Genomic DNA, 26,045 nt, shown 5'->3' on the forward strand with positions numbered 1-26,045 from the left:
TTAACGCAGCTCRCTTTGCAGGACAATCAGGCAGGTCGCCTGAAGTTAAAAAGGTAGAAAATTTCAAAGTTTGTCCTTGAGGGTTAAATGAAGCAAATAAAAGGACAGGAATGTCATTGTGCAGATTGAAATGTCATTTAGTTTTTTTTTTCCTTTTCCTTTTAGTATTTTAAATTAAGCTTCAGTTATATATCTATTTCTGAGTGTAGAAATTGGAAAAAAAAATCTTTTTTTAGAATCTGTAAGAAAACAAGAGAATAGTTTTTCATACTCTCTTGCTGATTTACTTCTTTAATTATGAGCATTTTGTATAAATCCTTTGCTGATCTAACATTTTTAAAATAAAAAGATCTTTTTTTGTAAAGGAAGAAATTATAAGCTACTAAAAATATTCCCTGTGCTATTATTTGTTGAATCAATTGCTGAGAAACAGGCAAAGCAATGAGTACTGACAGATACACTGTGTGTGGTATAATTTCACTAAACCGTTGTAAATATATCAGTGTCTTTCTTGATAAAGCTGATAGRCATGTAAATCTAAGAAATAATGATTTACTATTATAATTTATTAAAGGAAAACTGATTATTACTTTATAAATTGTGTAAGTATTCATGCATATAATTAATCTTGTCTCACACTTTTTATTACTATCTTCTATATCCAGTTATTTACTCCTTTTCCAAATCTTAGCCATTTGAGATTAAAAAATCCCACAAGAAAAGCATCCTGCAAGAGGTGTGTTGGAGGATATTGATGTGAGGGCTTGCAAGAAGGAAATCAGAGTCAGAAAACAGYGACAGGTAGCGAGCGCTATGAGGACCGGATGAGAAGTCGGAGGAGTGTGGCACCCCAGCCTCGTTTAGTGACCGGCAYAAATGGTACCCTGGAGAGCCGTGATGAGACAGTCTGTTGCCTGCAGGGAACCTGCTTACTTTGTTGCAGAACTAGAAATGAGTGTGATAGAGGCAGCTCAGAGTGAGTATTATCTGCAGATAATAAACGGATGGTCTTAGGGGAGAGGCAGCTGAAAGTCCTCGTGGAGGGCTGGATTCTTGCTCTCTCTCRCCAAGTTTCTTTGTGATATATTATGAAAGCCACATGAAAGTAATTCTCGCACAGGCAGCTATATTACAATTTACCACTAATGAAGACAGGACCACAGCTAAATTGCTTGCCCCTAGCTAATTTGAATTTAGTGGCACAGGTAGCAAAGGAGGTGGCATCAACTTCAGTATATTGTAACCATCTTCCAGGGTTCCTAGCAGTGGAGCAACTTTAGTTGCCACTTAAGCTGAATCTATGCAATCATGTCTTTATTTTCACCCTTGCTAGCTGGATTAAAGCTTACTGAGGTACATTTGAGCTAAAAACATTCTTATACAGCTCAAGCCTCTGTCCGCTGAGTACTCACCTCCTCCCACAGAGTATGACAAATATTATTCCCATTCTCTGAAAAAGAAAGTACTGGAGCCAGTAATCTGTAAACTCTTTAAAATTGGCTTTTGGAGCAATGAATCAGGCTAGGTAAAGAGAGCTAGGAAATTGAGCAGCCTTCTTAGTCATCACACAATGAGGATCCTTTCCAAATCTTCCTTCTTGGCAAAAAAAAAAAAAAAAAAGTACAGGGTGTGGGGCCTGCAGTATTAAAGACTGTTTATTTTCTTTTATTTTATCACCTACTGCACATCATTACTAAATGACATGATTGTTCAACGTTTTCGTTCATCTGATTGTAATACCAAAGTGGTAACGAATCCATCATTTCTGCCTTTTCTGAGTTTTGCCATTTTGTACCCTTTCTACCGGACTGTGGGATCAAACAGAATCTACAGTCTTCCCAGCTGCTTTTTCTGATTTTATATCACYGGTGGTATTTCACTCTCTACCCTCCCCGTACTGTGAGATCCAAGCTACATTTCCCCATAAACAAAACGGCCAAAGTTTTCCTTTTCTCAGACAAAAAGTTTCCATTGTATGTGAGCAAATCACTGACTTTCTAAAATCACTGTTAGCATTTAGTGTTAAAAAGCGCAGACTAAGGAGAGAGAAAATAACAACCTTCAAACATCCCAAAATAAAATAAAAAAATAAACTATATGTTTTCAACTATACATTTTTTCCCTCATATTCACAGTGGATAGGACAAATTGCATCAGAAAAGATTTCTGTTAGATAACAAGCAGAAATTCTAAGAGTGAGGATAATGAAGTACTGGAATAAATTCTTTGGGGAGATTATGAAATATCTATCACTAGACATATTTAAGAACAGATTAGATGAGAATCTGTAAGGAACGGCACAGATACACCTTATCCTGCTGTAAGGTGTGGGAAATAGGATTATATGACGTCTCACATTTCTCTGTAGTCCTACACTTCTGTGCTTTTTCTGTTTTTTATGAAATCAGATGTCAAATGAAAACGTCCATTGAAAATTAAGTTTTTGAAATTTGTAACATTTTATTACAACTTTTTTTTTAATTCACTATGGAAAATATTATTGTGTTTTCATTTTATTTTCATTTCATTTCACTTTAGCTGTGATTTAGTGCTCATTAATAAATACAGAGAATGCAAAGTTTAAAGAAGGGTTTGTTCTCCATGTTAGTCAATTCTATACAGCCCTGGATCATACTCTGATGAAGATATTCTTTTCCTTAGTCATAAAATACGGTATGCTTAAGTAAATGATTAGGAGTTTGTATGTGTTTGAACATAACAGGCATATATATATGTTAAAAACTAACTTTAAAAATTYCTAGTAAGAGGCAGATGCCCCACATAGAGGAGATTTAATAATTTTTATGTAAGAAAGCCCTAAATGGTACAACAGCACCAGGCACATGAATAAGGAAGACAATCTTATAGCAGTTTTCTTTCCTATAATGWTATACTTGTTCTAAAGTAGTTAGTTTCAAAGTTGATGCTGTATTTTTTAAAATCACAGTGAATATCCAATGCAATTAAACTTCTTTGTATCACTAGTTACATTAAAGAAAGGTGATTTTAAAAGTTAATTGTTACTTTCTACACTCATCCTAATTTCTTTGCAGTAGTCCATGCTGCAAAATTAGTAATTAAAAGAAAATATATTAACATTTTAATCTGGTAATTTAGGCAGAGTCTGTGTGTTCAACATTGAGACTGACTTCTCCTTAGAGAGTACTATGGAGAAGATTAGAGGAGCCATGGCCTGTTGTGATTGAATGACTAAGAGGATTTTCAAAGAAGCTGCTGTGACAAACCTTTGAGCTGAGCAGGGGGAACCACATGCAGCCCAGATAATTAGCCTTCAGACTGCGCTGCGTGAAGAGCTTGGTTCTGAGTTCAGTGCCACTGGATAACTCTGAAAAGACAACRGCGTCCTTGAAGGTGGTTGCTTCTATATCCGTTTTCCTATATGAATAAAAAACAAGAGAGCTGAGAAATGATCTCTACTTTTTACTTCCAGAACACTTGTTTAGGGCCGAAACCAACTTACAAAGACTGAACTAAGGGGAAGTCATCAATTGCAATGGCTGGCTTTGTTTACACACTGCCTATATGAAGCTTATTGATGCTTATGGCTTATCCTTGCTTGTACATACAACCAAAGTTACTTACACAAGTACAGGTCACCTTGTCATTATATTTACATTAATCAAATAGCTAAGAAAATAGATAGTAGAATGAAAGTAACATCACTTTAAATTCAAATTCCATGGTGAAGCATAATGCCATCCTAAAACAGAATGAAAATAAAAACATATTTTATCCACTCTTAAAAAGTTACAAAGACAAGTTAACTTACTGCCATCATTCCAAAACATATGCCACAAATAGGGAAAGACATATTTTTACTGGATCACTGAAAGATATATTTCTTCAGACACTTTCCCACTAGAAAAGAAGAAGAGATAGTGGGGCAGAGGAAGATAAAAGATATGCATGTTTCAAGAGTATTACTGAAAATTAAAGTTGAATTCAGAGCTTTCTGAAATTTCTAAGGACCTAAACCATCAACAGACTTGTTGACAGTTTAAATAACTACAATTTGACAACTACAGTCTCTAGACTGTAAAATTTTATATATACATAAATATATATATATACATGTTAGAAACTCATTTCACATTGGTAGCACCTGAACTACTGAGACTTTGATAGTAGCTGATGTGGTGTCCCTCTACAAGTAAAATTACTCATTCACTTCCCCCCTTTACATATTTCAAGTTTATTTGCTGAAAAGGGCTTCCTGTGCTGTCACATCCATTCTCTACATTCCCTACAACACTTTTCATGAACTTAGCAAATAATTTCTTAAAATCTGTTACGGTTGTTTCAACTGCTGCTCATATTAGAAGGCTGTCTAAAACCTCATCTTTGAAGTCTTAGAAATTTTCTTATGATCATTAATTCAAATTAATTCATGATATTTCTATTTACATTTGTTCCTCCTAAAATTCTATTCTTCATCTCAAATCGCTCTTTTCCCTCCCTGGTCCTCTACCCAGTTTTGAATTTGCAGTCATCARTCCAACTGGCTCTCAGTCTACTTTGCTGGTTCTCTAGAGATCTGTCTCTCAGAAGACAGGTTCTCAACAGCCTTGATCATTCTGATAGACCTTCTCTGTGCTGTTTCCTGTSTGAATTCACGTTTTGAGTGTAGCTGGTCAGAACAAGTCTCACCGTTGACTTGTATCCTCRTATTAATATTTCCTTTACTTTACTGAGGACACATCTCAGCGACATTCTAGGGTTACATATATGCCACATTACGGTATGGCCCATAGGCATCCTGCTGTTGATTAAAGCCCTTGAATATTTCTCCTTCTGTTATCTGCAGTTTATGATCCCCTCATTCTCAGAAGAAATTCTTACAGTTTGTTCTTAAATGCATGACTGCATTATGCACCCATTAAGTTTGCCCTCATTTCTATTATTCAGTCCAAATAATTCCATTTTTTCCAGTATAGAAATCAGTCCTACTGTAAAGTCCTGCTTTATAATCTTCCTAATTCTATGTCCTATCAAATGTCATTACCACGCTACTACATTTGRTACCAAGGTCATTAATGAAAATATTAAAATACACTTTTAAATCTTCATAGGCTTCCTGTGGAGGTAAGGAGAAGGGCAGGCTCATTTAGCAGGCAATTCAGAGCAGGAACTTAGCTCAGTCAGTCTGAACCTCTGCTCAGAAAAGCTTATCTCCTTCTTTTGGCTATAAAGAGAGCATGAGAAAAATTCGTTAGCCTTTCTGAATACCTCTGTTCCTCCCCCTCATAGATGACTAACGTTATTTTCCCTTACAGAACCGTGAGGTTCCCCAGTTGTCTAGGGTGTGTGATCTTGGCCTTGGAATGAAGGGATAGACACAGGGTTCGAGTCTCCAAACTATACCCACACCAGGATTATCACAGCATATTGGGCATGTGTCTGAATCAAGACCTTTCACTGAAGCCTAGAACTACATTCTGCAATCACACTGAAATCTTTCTCATCTATACCACCATGTTTTATGGACAGTTTTATAGCTATGCATTGTCATGTCCTTCTGCAAACTGATTATTTGGATGAGGAGTTTTACATAATTTATTAAAGACTGCAAATTATTTGTTCAAAACACAGGTTGTAAATATGATCATAAATCATAATGTTAGTGCCCAATAAAAGCATTAAAATCTCTACTGCAAGATGAAGAATTTTATTTGTAGGTACACAGGCAGATTTTTATTAAGTGCTGCAGAAAGAAGAATTGTAACTGAATTCAGCAAAAAGTGTTATGGATTTTTTCAGATAGCAGCATACATTTATGAAATATGTTTTCTCACAGTTGAAATAAAGAATGTTATAAAACATACTTTGATAGAGCTAATCTGAAGTTTGCCACGTGGAAAAACTGCACACATAGTGAAAGAAGCTCCTCTGAATACAGAAAGAAGAGCAAAAGAGGAAAGCATCTTGGTCAGCAGGATGCTTTCAGACYCAGTAGGGGATGCAGAGCCGGACCTCAAATCCCACCGAGTCCTGCATGCACTTCAAGCCAGGTGCACGGCACTGGAGTCACCTAATCATGGTAAAGCAGCACTTAGCATGAGAGATGGAGTGCCATTTGAATAAGTTTCATTCGCTGAGACAAGTTAAAGTGCAGCTCCACACAGAGTACATGGATTATACACACCTTCAAGTAAGCCGTTTGCAACATCCAGCCTCTTCCATTTCCACTAGCCATAGAAAACCTAAGGTAAGCATTTATTTAGTAGAAAATAATAGAGGAGGAGATAATGCAAASCAAGTGGAAAGTAGGGCAAGTAAAATCAATTTCTCATCAACTATAGAGCATACAACTTTAATTAGATTCACRTAGCTTCAAAGCAGTACCAAGAAGCGAAATGTTTCTAGCTGCATCAGCCTATACAGTAACAATAAAGCAACAAATTCGTAATAGAGGAGACTTAATTTTGTGTTGGAAAGGCTATGAATAACAAAAAAATGTCACACATATTTTGGCTTATCCCATAAGGATAGAAGAAGGAGCCTTTGACAGGACATTTGTGATAATTTCATTTTATTATAAAATAGTTAATGACCTGAATAAATATAGCAAAAAGCTAGAGTAAGAATTATTTGAAATTCTTTGCATAGAAACTGAAAGACTAATTGTGACACGATAGCTCAAAACAAGAAAGGATTTAATTGCATCACAGATGGTCAGAGAAAAGGGAATAGGTAAAAGAAATTGTGATGAGATTGCAAAGTATATCAGAGTTGTCTGATTAATCTCTGGTTGGGGGAGTTTTAAGAAGTAAAAAAACAGAGAAAGCTTAAACTAGAGGAATGCTAAGTACATACTTCCAGATTTCTGCTGTTTCTTCTCCTAATGGTTTAGCTTTATTTGCTCCAATACTTTATTTTTGATGGATTTTCACATCCTTAACTTACACTTCCTTAGGCACTGTGATATGTGTTGTKTCTCATAAAAGCTATGCTGCTCAAAAAGCTGCACGCATCCCTTTCCCACACTCTCCTCTTTTAATTACAGCTCCTTCTGTTAGGATCACTGAAGCAGTTTTAAGTCCTGAGGGGATATAGTGCTTTTTCAAAGATCACCAAGCAGTGTTTTTCACTTCTTCCCTATCAAGGGTGCTGTCATATTGCTTTTCTTTTCTTACTTTTAGGAAGGTTTTCTCAAGAAGTTTGACATTTCAAGCCCACTTCACTCTTGCTTTGCTGCTTTTCTCATTGTAACATCTACATCCTATGATATCTGAGACAGAAAGTCAAAAATCTTTAAGAAAGGAAAAACAATTCTCCTTTCTACTTGATGTATGGTGCAAAAATGGCAGAGTTTTCACAGCTGGGGCAGCAGTTGTGACCAGCATGGAGGGACCATGATGTACCCGACGTGGGTCACAGTGGGGCCAGCTGGCTCTGACACCACTGTGAGCACCCATCACCTGCCAAAGCCACAGCCACATAAGGGAGGCACCACAAAAAGGATCATGGTGGCAGGGGACCCATGCTGGGGTGAGGACACCCTGAGGAACTGCAGCTGTGGGTGACACACCAGGGCATGGACACTCCAGAGGTGCCACTGCCAGGCCCAGACAGAGCCCTGGATGCCATGGGGCCACTTCTGGCAGGATCAAACTRAGTTTCACGCTTTCCACCACAAGGTCTCTCCCCAGTATAATAGATTTTCATATTTTCTTTATACTTCTACTCAYGTTGATTCTTTTGTTTCAAAAGTCTCTTTGTAATTCCATGATTACCGTGCAATGCAGCCAATGATCATCATCCTTTTTAGCAGGATCAGTCTGGGGCAAACATCCTCTCAGACAGTTTTGGGTGCTCCATTCACATACGTCTTTGCACTCATAGTCTTATCAGCTGTTGCTATCAAGCTAATTTTGCCAGTGGTGGGTCCTGTGAGCTCTTCTACAGATCAGCAAACCAGTTGCTTAGCATCACGATCAAGATCTGATGCTTCAGTTATGCCATTGCACAGTAACATTTTAATCTTATTTAGGATAGCAGCAAGAACTGCTAGCCAGTTATATGTGTGTGAAGCTTTATTACCATTATATAATGTGGTCATAAATTAGTTTTTATGCTTATTAACAATTTTGATTTTCATAACTGTATACTTCATAAAAAGGAACCACAATTCARTTTTACAGAAACCATAATTTTTGTTTAATTTCTGATACATTTCCAAATTAGAATTATTTTATGGAGYAACAAATCTTTTTCTGATTCTCTAAGGCAAAAAATCATGCTAAGAAACACTTCCCAAATCTTACATCCAAATGTAGYACATTCACATCTGGACTCCACATCTGGAGTTGGGCACATGCTCTTTACCTCATGTTCTTGTCTCCACATAGAAGTAGTCCAAACGCATGGCCGAGCTGCCAGCTGCTTGGGTCTCCTAAACATCTCATCTACATAATCGTAGATATTAGATACATGCACATCACCACATGATGATAACCATATTTTATTGCTTAGAACAGAAGAGCATACCTTTTCTCTCAGCCAATACATATGTTAAGCTCTAGGCCTTACAAAGCTAAACTAGGACTTGGTGAGAATTACAAGTAGGAAGTTACTAGTGAAGTAGGCAGTAGGCATGGGGCATCCTGACTGCGTCTTCATAAATATCATGTAGGCTGCTGCACATAGCCAGCAATGATCAATTGATATAAGCAGAAAGTAACAGCAGACAAATTACAGTCATCTCATTTACAATTTATTGTAAATAATATTGTATTGTGAATGTATTGTATTTACAAATAAGCAATAAAAATTACAGTAAATTTACAAGAGATGCAGTCTTAATGTCTGACTTCTGCTCATATTGTAGCACCGTTTTCTTCCATTGCTTTCCAGTATATCAAGCTTTTGTTTTTTTTTTTTCCTTTTGCTTTAATTAGCACACAGAAGACACCACCTCAAGCTTTCCTAACAAATGAGTATGCCAATGGTCAACTTCAAGAGATCGTCAGAAAAATGCGGGAGAGAACAACTGTCTACAAAGAAAAGCTGAAAGATCCAGTGCTGTCCTCGCCTGAAGGCAGTCCGACAGCTTGTAAGTGGTTTTAGAATGCAAGAAGTAGCTGTTCATTTGATGAATGTAAAGATGAAAATTCTTTGATGAGAAAAAATATGCTGGAATAAAATTTTCAGATAAGTATAGCATAGGATGTCAGATGCTCATCCACTGAAATAAATCACTTTGTGCCTGTGGAAGTCAATTTTTCCATAACAGGCTACAGTAAAGCAGCTCTGTAGGTAAAACTCCCTTTGAACCTCTTCAAGAATTTTAGAGCGAAATTTGGGACAATGTCTAGAACCATCCCTGTCAAATAGTCACTTATATTTGCTTCTAAGACACATATGTGTTTTTTAGCAATATAGATTCATCCCCATGAATCTGTATACCTAGGCACTATTTTAAATTATATAAAATGACTCAGAGATTAGATTTGTTGTATAAAAGTAAATAAAGTTTAATCTATGGCAGTAATCTCCCAGACAAACCAAGTCCATGATTTGGATAGTGTAAATTCATCTGAAATTAATTAAACATATCTTTGACAACATATGAAACATCAAACAACATGTGATGTTCTTCCTCTTTAGAGGAAATTTGATTTTTTTTCCTTTTCACAAGAGATTGAACGTGGGGATTTTATACTCTGCTATTTTTTCAGAAGCAGCCTGTCATTTACCTGAATTTTAATAAGCTAGAAAAAATAGTCCCTAAAGTATGATAAACTGTACCAACTGATAAAGAAATTCCATTTTTGTAAATTATTTTGCTAATTTACCTATTTTGCCCCCTCTGTAGAACTTGTAATCTTTATTTTCTAAATCAGTATAGGCACAATTTTCCAATTTATGGCTAAGACTGTGTATCCTACTCAGAGGTAAAGCCATGAAAATAAATTGGAGCAATGTGTAGACAAAGTTATCCAGCACAAAGTTGGAAAAACCGGTCTCAAAGGAGTAACACGCGGCTGTTACAAGCCTACAAACTTACAAAACCACAGGCTTCCTATTAGTTTTACTTACAACTGTCAAGTAAGAAGAAATGCCCAGGCACATTAATGAATGCTGGTTACCTTGCGGCTTGTCAGTCTTCTATGGCATCRGTCGTGTGTACTGTCTAAGGAAATACACTAATATAAGTATATATATTTCACTGTGGAGCATGAAGTGCCGTGTTAGTGACAGCAGATGTGCGTGATTATATCAGTGGTGATTTTATTCTCTAATCTGTTTTCTAATGCATTTCGTATTATAATGAATTTTAGTTGCAGTCACTGCCAAATGTTTTACTAGCATTTTTAGCCTGCTGAGGCTCTTGCATGTGTTGAAACTGGGCATAGTAACTGAGCCATTTTTAAAACRTTACCTTTTGTGACGTTCTTATGTTGTTAGCACCATCAAAAAAGAAGCCTCCACCTCCACCAAAAGAAGAAAAGAAAGAAGAAAAGAAAGATGAAGCAGAAGCAAAGCCAGAGGAGGATCATTACTGTGACATGCTGTGCTGTAAATTCAAAAAACCTCCACTGAAAAAATACAAGGCATATCTGCAGCTACCAGACAGCATAGACTCATACACAGGTAAATTAAAAGCCATGCAATAGCATGTGCTAAAGGAGTAATGAAATGACTTATCACTACACAGTACCTGCAAGCCCCCTTAGACCCATGTGCTGGTGTGCAACACAGAGGGAAACAGAGACTCTGCCTGAAAGAACGTTCGGTCCAAACCATCAAAGCTAACATGAAAGCTAACAGTAGTAGTAAAGGCACAGAAATCTGTATGAGCAATTTCTCCAGTGCCCCGAAGCTGGTAGGTAAAATGATCACAATTAAAACCCWGAAGTCTTCTGATGCTTGAGCTGCAATTTGTCCCATTTGTAAGTGMCAAATAATCCGTCTGACACTTCTAGCATGCGCCTGTGGTCCTTCCAAGCAACGCAAACAGTGTGAAAAATGGAGTTCCTTCCAATGGGTTAAATTCTGTATTCACTCATAAATCCTTCCTTTTTTCCCGTTCGCGAACTCTGTGTATGACTCTCAGACCCAACATATATCACTTTAGGAGCCTGTGCCATTAAAAGAGGGAGAATGATAGATTGCTCTGGAGCGAAAAGTTCCCAGGCATTGCTCTAGACTAGTTATGTCTAAAAGAATGAGAAAAGGTTCTGATTTCATGCCTGCCGATTCACTGTTTTGTCTTCCAGATCGTCGWTATGTAGCGTGGCTCATGATTGTGACAATCGCCTACAACTGGAACTGCTGGTTTATTCCCCTGCGCTTTGTGTTTCCGTATCAAACCCCAAGTAATATGATATATTGGCTTGTCATAGACATCATTTGTGATATCTGCTACCTGTGTGACCTGCTGGTTTTCCAGCCCCGAGTGCAATTTTTAAAAGGCGGAGATATAATAGTAAGTATTGGAAGTAGGGTTTCCACAGGTAGTAGTTGGGATTTGAAGTGCATTATAAAAATTCCTTAAACTCCTCGATACATTCTTGCCTACCATGTCACATCCATGTAAATTTTTATTTATCAAAGTATATCTATATTCTTCCTCACTGACCTCTGAYGATTCTGTTTTGGAAGAAGGAAACAGTGTCTATATTCTGCATGAGTCTTGCAAATCTAGACACAAAAGTCCAAAAGTCCTTAAAAAAGAAAAAGATTTAACAATAAGAGATGAGAGCAATCAGAACAGACATAGAACTCTCTCAGCAGGAATACGTTGATGCAGCTTCACTGAAATCAAGGGTTATATGAATACATACTCATACACATCTCTATRCGTTAGTATACATGTCTGAAGTTTGTAGTTTTCCATTCATTTTGTAGAGAAATTGTAGCTGAAGACAGGACATATTCCACCAGGGCTGGGCCAGAGATGAATATTTTCTTATAGATTGTGAGATCTGTGTTTTTTTGCCAAAATCAGAGAAAATCCCTGTAATTTCAAGATACTTAAAAACCATTTATTTGAGACATTTTATTTTGTGATACATTCATTTTWAATTTTACTAACATTTTTGTTATATTTTTATATAATAACACAAAATCAAATTCTAATCAAGTGTCTAAAAAAGTTCAAAGCTTTTCCTTAGCATATCACAAGGGCATCTAGAACATTGACTTTTCTTTAGAAAATTCCTAACCTTTGCTTCTTTAAAGTCTAGTGAAGAAAACCTAATGTGCAAAAAAATGAGTGTAGGTAATTTCAATATGACAGTACTGTGCCCAACAGACAGAAGATTCAAAATTATRTATTCTCAGGGGTAATTTGGAACTAGCTTTAGTTCAGTGCTTTTAATGAAATGTTTTACACAGTATGAGTACCTTTACACAGGGATCTCCAACAGGACTATATAAATGTAGTTCGAGTAGATATTAAAATGCAGTGCAGTATAATGTATTTTTTCCCTGCCAAACCATTCAGTAACTGACAATCTTGCCTAAATCTCACAAAAGTCAAGGTTTATGAACAAGGTTAAAAGTCTGACATAGGAAATTTATTTTTTTATTTCACTTGAAGCTATTTGTAAGATTCATAGATTTTAGTGCTTGAAGAGATCATCTGCAGCCTGATCTCCCGCATTTATTTTAATACTTAAAATGATAACAATGAAAAGTTGGCCTGGAAATATCCTTATGATTTTAAAGCTATTTTTAAAGTGTCCCTGGTATAAACACAGTAAGTATAATAATAGATACATTTCTTTCTATACTTGTGATTAGCCTTTCTTATTAAGGTACTCGCATCAGTTCCCATGGAGAGCAATTTCCAAATAAATAGCTAATCATTTCTAATGAATGCAGTGTTGATTATTAAAATGCTAATGATAGCACATTCATTTAGCTTCCAGTGAGCTAATTTTGTACAGCACTATCAGAAATATTGTTAGTGTTTTTCCTGGAACCACTGAAGTCAAAAGGAGTTTTTGACCCTGAAGAGGAAGGATGCTGGGTCAAGCACCAACCTGTAGGGGGATCTCAAGAGGGAAGGGAAGACTTGTGGGAAAGTGCAACATACTCTAGTAGACCAGACAGGCTTGGAAAAAAACATACAAACCCCAAACCTTGTTTTTACAAGCAGATTTCATACAGGCTGGTCTTATATAGACTGGTCTAATAGAAAGTGTTACTTCTTCCTACAGGTATTTCTCCATTCATGCTTTTAGACCATTATTAATATAACTGTTATCATCCCCATTATCAGAAGAGTGCTGTTATTGCACATTAGCAGCCCTCATTGCTGACATATTGTTCTTAACTATGCTTTTCTCTCCTTTCATTGTTGCTGTAGTCAGACAAAGTGGAAATGAAGAAATTCTATCACAGCTCCATGAAGTTTCGGGTAGGTAGACTCCGTGTTACTGTAGTCATATTTCACAGCTTTGCGTTCGGGCCGTGGGGTTCCACACGGTTCTTCCATTCMCCAAAATCATTCTTGATTTAAGAAAGGCACCAGAAGGCATATGACATGTCAATTCTCACCAGCTGAAGCTACTGTTGCCATCTTCSTAAACAGTGTTTAGTTATAAAATAGAATAATTTTAAACACAACTGTAAATATTAATTTTAARCAATAATAGTTGGGTAAAATAGTTGGATAAATTATTTAAATTCTTGATGCRTTTCTTGCAGAGTGAGGTCATCCCCATACGCACTGAAAGGTAACAGCACAGCTTGTCAGAGATTCATTAAACAAAATTAACAATTTAAAAAATAGATGATAATTCTGTTTGGTGAACTCTAGGAAGTACACTGAGGCAATGAACATGTCATTGCTCACATAGGTAAATAAAAAAAATCAAACCAAGTTTTTGATGCTCATTGCACTATATAAAAACAAAGATGCATTTCTTTTAGGAAAATTGCTCATTTTATCCCTAAATACTGTTTTTGCTGACAGAGGACAGGCACTCTACTGAAGTTCTGGTAACCATACATCTCTGTGACACAGAGCCCGCATCTTTTAAACTATGATCTTTGCCCCTCCTTCTGTGCATACTCTTGCACTTGTCTTTTTTCAGATAAAATTTGTCTATATGTGATTGACTGTTTGCATGCTTGAAGTTAAGCTATGCAAAAGTGCTGTCAGGAATCAAAGCCCAAGTAAGCAGCTACAGGCAAATGAGCTGGAGAGAGAGTCAAGCTCAGATCAAGAGGATTAAATAGATGTATCTGCTTTCATTTTAGGTTTCCTCTTGCAATATGTTTAGTACTCTTGATTTCTACAGAAACTAATGGGACTTAAGTGTTCTTACTAGGCAAGATATAGATATAATTTGGGAATCTGTCATATAATTAAGTACTGATTAGCAGTAACTGATATTAAAACATTTCTGACTAAATTTTGCCTCCCCTTAGACATATGTCTGAAAGAGGTCATAAGAAGATTTTTTGTTGTTGTTGTTGATTTTTTTTTGTCTTGTTTTACAGAGTTTGGGTATTAACTGGGTCTTATCTGCATAGAGTCAAAGAGTAGTGTTGCAGGCTTGGTTGCTGCCAACATGAGTTGTGTCTATCAGGGTAGAGGCATTTCTGATGACAGTGAGGTAAAGCCTTCAGTTCCACATCCCTCTTTCATTCCCAAATCATGTCAGCAACAACAAATCAAGGTGTTGCAGGATGTGAAACATTAAAAGGCAAAGCCAAGTTTCCTACAGCTTTCCTTCTGTCCACAGTGTTCCTGGAAAGAATAGCGTAGGCAGATAAAAAAAGAAAAAAAGTAATCACATGATTGATTACTGGACTGCTAGAAGATGCTGCAAATGTTAGTGATATGGACAGGAGAAGCATCCAAATGTAAAAAAAAAAAAAAAAAAAAAAAAAAAAAAAAAGACAATATATTTTTTAAAAAAAGGTTAAAAAAGGTTCCATGAGACTATGATGTATGCACTACTATTGTATGCACTACATGGCTGGTGCAGATTGGAAGCAAGGAGTCTAATTTGTCATGTTTCCCTAGATTGCTTTAGGGAACCTGGCTTTAAAAGCCATATGACTGCTAAGAAGCGCTTGTGGAGTGCTTTCCCCACCTCCACTCAGCAGCCATACACATACCAGAGCACATTTTCGTCTCGACAGAACCATAACTGAAAGAACAATGCAATAATAGTCAAATATCTGAGATACTCTTAATCATAATCCCCATGAAATAGATAAAAATCTCAGACAAAAGGGAATTAAAGTAGAACAGAGCAAAGCTGTTGACGTTTTCAAAGAGATAATTTTGCCTGCCAGTACCTTGAAAATTACGGGCATAGCATGCTGACTGTTCAGTGTTGATGCTCAATCGTGATTCAATCTAAGTGGGTTTCTGACAGCAAGTAACAGCATTATGATTTTTGTGAAGTTTAAATTGACTTCTGCTCTTCAACAGCTTGATGTGATATCAGTATTGCCGTTTGAAATTTTATACATCTTCTTTGGATTTAACCCAGCATTTAGAGCAAATAGGATGTTAAAGGTAAGATCTGTGTTTGTGATGGATGGCTAACCACACACAAATGCTTTTAAAATCGAGTGGAAAGTTGTTTATAATATATAGGATTAAGGAATTCTGAAGTTGAAAATTATGTTTTAAAATTTTGAAGGTCTAAGCTACAACATCAGTAAGTAAACTATAAACAAGTATCAGATATAGTCCAGGTAGTTTAAGTCCTTCTTCTATATTTGTCTTTTGATTTTATTTTCTTTGTATTTTAAAAAGATATTTTGTGATTAAGACTGTTATACTTCCATGACATAAATTAATTTAATCTTAAATTACCTATTTAATTTTCAAAGATCAAAAACATTAATTTAAAACTAGTTAAGATCACTAAGTAATGCCAATATATTTTGCCCTTCTATTTCCCCTTCTGCCCCCCTTCACCTTCTGTCAGCATAACCCCTTCTGGTGACATTAAGCACCTCGATGGCAGCTGCTTAAAAGTAAAGGAGGGAATTGTAAGGACAATATAAACTGTGCACACTATATTTAATAAGCCCAAACCCACTTTTGTTGTTGAATCCAAGGATAGGCAATAGAGTGTGCAACCGAGGGGCTGTGCAGGGGAAGGACAACAGCTCTCTCCCTCCATTCCTCGCTACCTTGCAGGCTGCTCTGTGGCTAAACATGTTCCCCGCATGCAACCATGGTCTCTAGCTGAATTCTCCAGGATACAGTAGGCTCCACCTCATTACTTTGCACAGGTTAAAAGCTAAACGCTATCAAGCATCCATGTATTTTTGTTCTTTCTTCTTTTGAAAAACTGCCTCTGCATGAATCACTTGCAAAATAAAGTGTGTGCACATCCAAAGCACTTACTGATAGGAACGTGTAACAATGAGAGAGTCTGTTTTATTTACCAACCATTTAAGAAATTATGCTCGATATAGAACAATATGTTGCTGAGTCACATAAAGAATTGACTTTCAGCTAAGGATGAAGGGAGGAACAAGAATTCTGAGAATAAAATGACGATAGTTTTCAGTTCAGCTTTAAACAAAACTCCAAACTTCCACAAATCAGAACCAAAGCAGTATGAGAAAATGAAAAGTGAAGCAGAACCCAGTATGAGGGAAGCAGACGTGTACGGCACAGAAACAAAGAAAAGGCACATGGGAATATTAAGAGCTAACACTACAAGTAAAATAGAAATTATTAATGGGAGAGATTCAGTACAGCAGCAAGTGTTACTACATGACACAGTCTAATATGTGGTTGCTGATAAATGTCACTAACTAGAGAATTACTGGACTTGTAGAATGAGAAAAAAGGGATTTTTATCTGTGTAATTTTCTCTGATAAAATTGCCCACACAAATATATACATTTAAGGAAGCAAAGTCATTCATCAGCAGCAGTCTGACTGAAAGAGGAGGGTTATCTCCATAATCAGCTTAATGGGTCAATCAACACCCAAAAAAATATTTATTTAAATTTTCATCTTTGCTTTGCAGTCTACCTTTAATGTTTAAAGAAAGTCAGACTGCTGAAAAATTCTTTGCTTTCAAAATGTATATGTGAACTAGTGTCASGACTATTAGAAAAATCTCTTTAGCAAAGAATCGTGGTTGGATTACTTTCATTTGTTTTCCATTCAGCATAACACATTCTTTGAGTTTAATGATCGGTTGGAAGCTGTCCTGGATAAAGCATACATCTACAGGTAYGTGCTCAGTAAACCCCTGTGGCGTGCAAAGCTTGGCACAGAATGTCTTTCACTTGATCCATTGAGTTGTCAGTCAAACATTGGACTGAATATGATAAACCTTTAACTGATCGTTTTTTGATTTTTTTAAAAAATATCTCTTTGTCTTTATTGTAATCTTGCAAATAATAAATGTGGCATCTCACTCATCTATGAAATCCTGTTCAGTTCAGTTGGCCTGTTTGAGCATAAAGGCTACTTTCAGGTTATATCAAATTGAGAATACTGTCAAATTTAACTAATCAAAAGTATCAGACATAAGTTTCTTTAATGAAGAAGAGATAAATGACAGTTTCTTAAAGTTGTTCACTGCAGTGTCAAATCATTGTCAACTCTGGTTTGTCGTGTGCAATACTTATTTGTCCCCTGTTCCAGTTCAAAGGCATGTATTGCTCCTGCGTGCTGCTGCAACAGCAACAGGAATCTGTGCTTTATCACCTTATTCTGTTCCAGATATTATTGCACTTAACTTGCAGACTTGGGATTTATATGCTGCAAATGAAACAGTTTATAAGATTTAGAAACTGTAGTTAAATTTGTAAAGGAAARCATCTAGTTTGTATTTTCTGATACTTGCTAATAAAACAAAACTTAGAAGTTTGAAATTTCATCTAAAGTGTTTCTGATTTGCTAACCTCCACAAACACTATTTTTATGTTGCCATCTCTTCTCACTTATTTAAGATTTTTCTCTCTTGTTGTTACAAGAACAGGTTTCATTGTAATTTCCACAACATGGGGAAATTGCTTTTTATTTCTAAATCACTGGCTTACTATTTTCTCCAATTTCTAATCTCATTAAAAAGAATGAGTTTTCTTCTTTGTTTCACTTATACTTTGTAATTTCTTCCTAATTACTCTTTCTTATTTTTATTTTTTTAATCCTATTTAGCAATAGTATCATGGATTGGRTAGCACCATATGGTATAGGTGCCTAAGGTGTAATAAATCTAGTTTTAGTATTGCAGATAGCAAAATGGATACAGAAAAGGTAAGTGACTTGTACTTAGAGTAAATAAAAGCTAGATCTTTAAACATACTCCAGCAATTGTTTACCCATTTGATTCCATGTGGCCAATCATAAAAAATAATTCTCTTCTGTTKCTTAATCTTGTGGTGCTTAAGTTCCCAACAAACAGCCTGGTTTTAGCTGGTTGATATGAAGCGGTTTGAACTCCTGCCTGATGTTTCTAAGGGAACTTTAGTTCAAGTACAGGACCCAGAAGGCATGAAATAGGTTCTCAGTTAAGCATTCTCCAGTGTAGTGTGACAGCAAGCCTGAGCCCACACAGATATACTCACAACATATTGAGATTCTCTTTTATAAAGAGGCAACTGGAGAACAAAGCGTTTTCATATACCTATGATTATCCAATTACCGTGGACATGGATTTTGAACCCATGAATCTTTTATTCTGAGTCAATACTCCGAAAACTAGCTTGTGACTTATTTACTCTTCTTATTTATGCTATTCATCTCTCATCTGTGATTATATTACTCAACTTTCTCCCCTTTTTGTTTCAAAAAAATGGAAAAAAAATATTTAGGTGTCTGAGTTTAAAGGCAATTCATCCTATCTGGAAGAGATTGTATGTCTATGGCTGGGCAAGTCAGTCAGAGGTGGCTTCTATGAGAACAGGTTTAGTTCCTACAAACTGAAGCATGATTATATGAGCATACCAAATACTATGATCTAACCACCTTCACAGATGTAGCTGGCTGTAGATCCAGTAAAAATCATTGTTTGAACTTCCACATAGTTTGAACTTCCTCTGCATTAAGTAGTCATCAAAATGGGCTGGTATTGACTGTAACTGGGATCTATGCACAGTGAGATTTTATTGGATGCCAAAGCCAAAATAAGCCAAAAATAATTGCTAGTTCATAAAATCCAATGATTCTTTTCATCATGCAATCCTTCTTTTGGCTAGCCAACATCATTTTCAACTATAGATGAAAGAACTCCTCTCTGTACAGCTGGTTACTACAGATAACAGTATTTGACATCTCACTGTCAAGCAGCTTTGTAAGCAAACTATCACAGCAACAGATTGTTTTTGCAGTGCAAAAGCACTGCAAAACTACTAGGAGTAGCAGTAAGTCCACCTGCAGCTGCAGAGGAAGGATGGGGACAAGGATGACAACATAGACTAGCTGTTCCTGGAGGATATTGTCTCAGATTAGCACCAGATAATACAGCGTTGTTCCTCAGCTTTTGAAGCAATCGTCGATCAAGGCAAGGATTTTGTTGCAAGCCTGTAAYGAAAGAAATAAGAGGACTGGAGAGATCAAGAGTGAACTTTTTCTTCCAGTGGTCTGTGGAAAGGAGTTGTGTTAGATGTGAGTGAAGAGATGAAGATTAAAGGTGTATTTGGAGCTGTACTGCTGACATAGTCACAACAGGAGGCTGAAAGGGGAAGTCTTTAGGCTTAGCATGTGATGATTTACAAAGGAGGAGGAAGCAAAATGCGGATGAAGCACCATGCATCTCTCTTGCCCTATTGTGTCTTTTATCCTACTGTGTCCTACAGCACTGCTCCTTTTCCTGATCAAGGATAGCTCTTTCTCTGTAATCTGCTTCTGGTTCTTCTCTTTCTCAGTGTTAAWCCCCACTTCAGTCTAGCTTCAAGGAAACAGGTAGAAATCTGCCCCAAATTCATCTTTTGTTCCACTCTTTTTCTATTGTCTTCCAAATATTYGGTAGTCAAAAAAAATCAATGTCCTTAAAGGTCTGTTTTGCTTAGAAACRTATTTTGTTTTAAATAAGGAAATTAACAAGTATTTTTCCTCATGTTTTGGGTAACACTYTTATTTCTAACAACTTTTCTGTATCTCCTGTAATATTTGCAATGGGTACTGCAAGATATGGATTATTAAGCAAGATGGTTTTAAATCAAGCAATTARCTTGCATGTAACAATGATGTTGTGCTACACAAGGCTTTCAAAGAAAAGGGAGCAAACAAGCAAATCCATTGACTGGCCTTGATAGGCAGTCTTGAAGAAGTAGAGTTTCACACTAYATAGAGGTGTGGAATGGGAAATGATTGTCTAAAGTGACTGAGAAAGGGATGTGTATGTCTTTGAGAGATGTAGTGTTGATCTGTGTAGCAAGAAAAGAGAAAGAGCTCATTGAGAAAGGCTAAGACATGCACAGCAAGATCTCACTGGTCCTGCCTAATGTTTGGAGTAACTGCAAAACAGGGCCAGCTTCTCTGCAAAGCTGTTCTGCTGTGTTGATTTGGACAGCTTTGTAGCATGGTATTGGTTGAGTGCCACCACTAAGAAYTGCTGCTTGTGTCTTTGCTTCCTGGTCACATCAAACCATTTGCTTTTTCCAGTATTAACCATGTGCAGAGGTGTGAACGCTATTATGAAGTGAATCCATTTTCTACCTCATCCTCTTAAGAGGCCAGAAACCTGAAATGTGTGAAATARAACACTTTCTATAACTATAATGCAMTTTCATATCTCCCTGATGATATACTGAAGAACCGTGGTGAAGCATGTGGACTTCAATATTACTGAGCAAATATGAGGTTAACGTTATTGGTGCTTTATCATCTGCAGGCTTTTCCATCAGTGCACTGCTAGGGCATGCAGTTGAAAAAAATGCAAAAAATACTTCTGTGCTACCAAATGTCATACTTTGTATTTGAAAAAAAATCTATTAAATATTTCATGTTATGCTCTGATCGGATAYTTTAAAATATACTTCAGAAAACACTGAGTTCTCAGTTCATGAGGCAGTCATCACTAAAAGCATTTTTATGGCAAAGTTTTTGTTTAATTGGCTTATCAAAAGACATTAGAGAAAGGAGAGGGAAAGAGAACAAATGGAGAAATAGCTGTACAGAAGACAACTGGAAATGGGAGCTAAGAAATATAAAATAAGAAATGAGGCAGTTTATACAAACCAGTGCATTTTCTTTCAAAGTAACAATGTTATTTTGACCTGCATTTCTGATATGAAGTCCTTTTGAGTTATAAGGYGTCAAAAAAAGGTTCACTGCTATGCGTTGGATTACGGCAAGATAAATACTGCACACAGCAAGTATATGAACCTGGATGGAGTCTCTTCTCAAACTCACTAGATCAAGCATGTSRGAAGAGAGCTAATAAAACTTACTACATCAAGTCTACCCGTTATGGTAGAGTCAGCATGTGCCTAGAAACATATATTGTAGGAAGGGCTTCTAGAAACTTTACTCTTCTCAGACATCAGGAGCCCACCTGCATGGATTCAAGCACATGCACAGGACCTAGCACAGTCAGTATTACCAAATTATTGGCTCATATTGGCTGTTTGCTGTTCTCAGCAGCTTGCAACCCTGAACAGACTAGTCCTGGAGACATACCAACATTTAAACAGTGGCATCCATCTCTCAGCATGCTGAAGARGAAGAGTACATGTACGAGATTGCTCAATGACATGGAGGTGCAAAGGAGGGCAGCTGAAGAACCAGCAAAGTAGTGCATAATACAGAAGCAAATAAAGCCACATTATCTCCCATTAACCTAGTTTATAGGTCTTACCAAGATATTAAATTTTCATATGACCACTCTCTCAGTTACTATGCATTTCATTTGCAGCAGATAAACTTACAGACCAGCCTCTCAGTGTGTAGGCAAGTCCTGGTAGTTTTCCTGCTTACTTGTCCCTCAGCTACATGAATACTTGAATGGAGTGCTGAATCCAAGAGATCTTTTCTTTTGATCTCCCTGGTTTGCACACAGGAAACAYAATGAGATCGTTATTGCATTAAACAGAAAGCTGCCTGGTGCTTAAGTAGTTGATCATTGGCATTCTTTGAAGGATTGGCCCAAAGCATAAGAGCTGGGATTAAGAATAATACAAATCCTGCTRTAGTCACTAAATCGTACTATTTACCAGATCTACAGAAGGCTTTCTAACACAGCTCTTGTAAAGCAGTTCATTTCTGACCTCAGCCACTTCTTGGCTTTAGTTCAAAACAAGTTTAGAATCTGTCTTGAAGAGTTTGGTGAACTTATTAATTTGTACCCTCTAGCCTCATTAAAACAGTTTCACCTTTCYGTAAATATTCAATAGGCAGTTAAATAAGTGGATTATGGAATCCTCAGGGAAGCATGACCCTGTGTAAAGCATTCTAGGAAAGTTATTTATTTGACCTTGGAAGAACACGAGAGACAGGTAACTGCCAGCTATTTTTTTCACAGTTAATGCAGGTAGAGAACTACTTAGTGGATGCTTAATATAAACATTGTTGATCCAAAAAAGCAAAGGGTTCCATATTAAAAGAAGGGAAAAATACAAACTATTCTACAGGAATTCAGTCATCTGCAATTTGTAATCTTTTGACTTTTATAGAGTCATTCGGACAACTGGATACTTGTTGTTTATCTTGCACATCAATGCGTGCCTGTATTACTGGGCTTCAGACTATGAAGGACTTGGAAGCACTAGATGGGTGTATGATGGAGAAGGAAACATGTAAGTCCTTTCCTTCTAAAAGACCTTTGATTTGCTCCTTCCTGCCTCCCTCTTCTTTCCCATGACTCTGCTTRCAAGGTAAGCCCTTACTCTTACAAGTGCCTGTAGAGCTAACTTTTAGCACCGGAACTGCCAATTAGTAGCTTTCATTAGTAACAAATACTTGGAGGGCAGGTGCAGTAGATAATCAGTTTCTCACTTTTAGCTTTTATAGTTTTATGAGTCAGCACTAAGCATTAACCTAATTAAACATTTAGAAAGTATCAGGGGTCATAAATTAAACTTACTGATTACATATGCCCATGGGAAGTGTTAGAGGGATAGCAGAGCAATCCCTTCAAGGGCTCAGGGGCGGAGAATTTTTTTCTGCCACACAGCATTATTTCATTAAAATGCAGTATTTTATTCCCGCTAAACACCACAATGATCGGTCTGAAAAAATTCTACCCGCTGACTTTGAGAAGGTCACGCTTAAACATGTGGTGAAGAAATTCTCCAGTGGGAAGGAGTGCATATTGGCACACTCTTCCACAATCTCCTCATGACAGCAATGGGTTTGGAGCCAAGTAAGAGACATTCCTTAAAATGATGGAAAGGAAGAAAGAAAAAATAGCAAAGTCGTAACATAACATGTTTAGGACATAATTACATAGCAATATATCTAGCAGGTTCAGCKGCATGAAAATATTTGCACTTCTTTCAGAGACTATAAGCTCAATTTGTTCATTAATTACATTCTTTGGAAGGGGACATATAATATAGTACTGGGGATATCACCCTTTAAACATTTTTTTCGCCCTTCTCTTTTAATAGCTTAGAGATATATTCTTTTTGCTTATAATTTTGTCAGGCCTCATGAGTTAAGTGTAAAGTCCTATTTTGAAGGGAAATAAAACAGCCTTTGAATGTAAAATATGTTTTGTGTAAAGTAGCACCAATTTTTTAATAATTAGGTTCTCTCTCGAAAAATGACATGGTTGAAGTTTCCACACCCCAGAAAAATACACAGCTTGAGTAGTGCAATCAGATACCCATTTAAGCATGCCCATGGAGCTCAGTGGGACTACTTATTACACACAAGTATATACAAGGTTATACACAGATAGTTATTTGAAAGCTCAACACTTCCATAAATCTGCCAAAAAAAAAAAAATGAGGGATGAATTTCTACTGTTTTCATTTTAATTAATGCCATTCTTATATTCATTCGCTAGCTTCATAATTAAAAAAGAATGTAACTAAGTCTGAGAAACACAAAAGCACTCTGAAAGTAGGGTGCCTACTCAGTCTCTTTAAGATTTTACTGTTCAGAGCAGCCTAGAGAACAGACAAAAAAAAAGTCTTCCTGTTTCTCATGGGCAGGGATATTTTACATTTCATGTGGGGGAACCAGCTGGTAGAAATGATTTGCTAGCTTGATCACAGACAATGCAGTTGTGTCCAAAGGCAATCAATGGTCAGGTTGCTTAATACTTTATGGTACCTTTCCCCTGAGGAGACAGAAGAATTTTTCAAATGATATCACACAGAAATCATATGTGATTTAGGGTAGTATTATTATAAATAATAATAAACTGATAAACTGATAATTCAAACTCTACATCAAACTGAGATGTTGAAATAAAACACACATCCTAATATATCCATGCAGGCCTCATTAACTCATTAATCTGCCTCATCCTGACATTAGTTGGTAAATGCATGCAGTTAATGTTTTGCCTATACCTAACTCATACTAATAATAAATGATCTAATGTTCGTGGGATCCCACACATTATCATATGTTGAGCTGCACCTCATGAAATATATCTCATGGTATCTTGTAACAACAAATGTCTTTGGCATGAGCTTATAGAATCAGGCCCTAAATATTTTCTGATTGTTGAATATTTGGAGATTTTTGAAATAGAGACATTTTGTAAATATCAGTTCTTACTGAGATTGACTGTGAATTTAAACACATTAGACAAGATACTTCTAGGTATCCTTGTCYCTTTGGAAAGCAGGAACTAAGAACTCTCAGGGAAAAATCTGTTGGAAAGTGATCAGAACTGCAGTATGTGTTATGGTACAGTGACGCAGACATAATTTCCTTTCACACAGCAAAAGGAATTGCCAATATTTGAAGCAGACAGAAGAAGAATGGGAACACGGATAAGAAAAACACAGTTTATCAGCTAATTTAAAAATGACAGTTAGCATTTTGATGAATAAAAAAAAATTGCAGTGATCTCAGATTATATTGACCCAAAGCAAATGAACTGGCACTAATTTAGTGGCATTAATGTTTTATGTACCACCCCTACTGTGTCCATAAAATCTTGCTGGTGATGGCCAAACACAGTTCTAAAAAATTCCAACACTTCTACGGTCATTTTTTCCTTTCCTGGGCTAAAAAGAAGAATATACATACAGCAATTTCCTTAATCAGTTTTATCGTATGCATGTTCCTGAACAGGCATACTAACCGGTGAAATTTCAATTTATAACTAACAGATGTAGCAGAGCATTCAAACCACAAGCAAAATTACTGAAGTAGTTTTTTTTTTTTTTTTTTTTTTTTTGCAAGTTATTGCTAGCTGTGTTCTTTTCCAGCTTGTGTTCAGACTCTAAAGCGTTAGTCCAAAAAGGCTTAAAGCTTTGCTACGGCAGCCGTCAATCAAAGCCACCAAGCTGAGGTGCAGAGGACAGTCAGCTTCACCACCCTGCGGCATGACCAAATTAACCACACAGTACGTTCCCAACCTTAAAACTGCGCTGATGAGCTTGGTACAGTTAGGCAGGCAGACCTCAGATTCTCCTAATAAAGAAGAATAGCATTACAGCCACAGTGGCAAAGRTGTAGATCTTACCTGCCCAGAGCAGCAGGCTATTAAAAAGGTCTCCYAATTATAGCTAAGTGAACAATATGAACTCCGTTTTGGTCTGATTTAGGCACCTAARGAAGAGACTGGTTTCCCTAACTCCTCAGAATAAGGGACAGATCCTCCAGAAAGCGATTCAAAGCAGGAAACTAACGTCATTGTTCTGAATTGTCCCATGGAATTATCTTTCTCTCTAACCACTGCTTATAAGGGAAACTAAGTGTAGGAAGCTGAAATTCCTCACCCAACCCCTTAAGCTCAACATTAAARTTAGGCACTACAAGTTGTTTCCCTTTGCTTATGTTTTATGAGTATATGAATTTCTGCCATTTGCAAGTCATCTACAAGCAGGCTGCAAAATTCATTAAAATTGAAATTTATTCATTAAAACATCCTTTTGCGTCCTAATGAATTTTCTCTGTAACATRTTGCCTTTCTGCTCTGGGCACAGACCTAGCAGACATCTGCACGGTCACT

At 36.7% G+C, this 26,045-nt stretch overlaps 1 protein-coding gene across 1 annotated transcript in view; it reads left to right on the top strand.

Annotated features, from left to right (window-relative positions):
* Window positions 1–26,045, top strand: part of CNGB3 (cyclic nucleotide gated channel subunit beta 3) — a 92,062-nt gene that overhangs the window by 47,504 nt on the left and 18,513 nt on the right. Inside the window, exons 5-11 of the mRNA XM_085299206.1 lie at window positions 8,919–9,073; window positions 10,429–10,614; window positions 11,241–11,449; window positions 13,337–13,387; window positions 15,419–15,505; window positions 17,127–17,191; window positions 22,582–22,704. Of these exons, the coding sequence (XP_085155332.1) occupies window positions 8,919–9,073; window positions 10,429–10,614; window positions 11,241–11,449; window positions 13,337–13,387; window positions 15,419–15,505; window positions 17,127–17,191; window positions 22,582–22,704 (876 nt within the window). The remainder of the gene's footprint in view (window positions 1–8,918; window positions 9,074–10,428; window positions 10,615–11,240; window positions 11,450–13,336; window positions 13,388–15,418; window positions 15,506–17,126; window positions 17,192–22,581; window positions 22,705–26,045) is intronic.

This window comes from Rhea americana, unplaced genomic scaffold, assembly GCF_003343005.1.
Source record: "Rhea americana isolate MKP2758 unplaced genomic scaffold, rheAme1 scaffold_0, whole genome shotgun sequence".
Lineage (NCBI taxonomy): Eukaryota > Metazoa > Chordata > Aves > Rheiformes > Rheidae > Rhea > Rhea americana.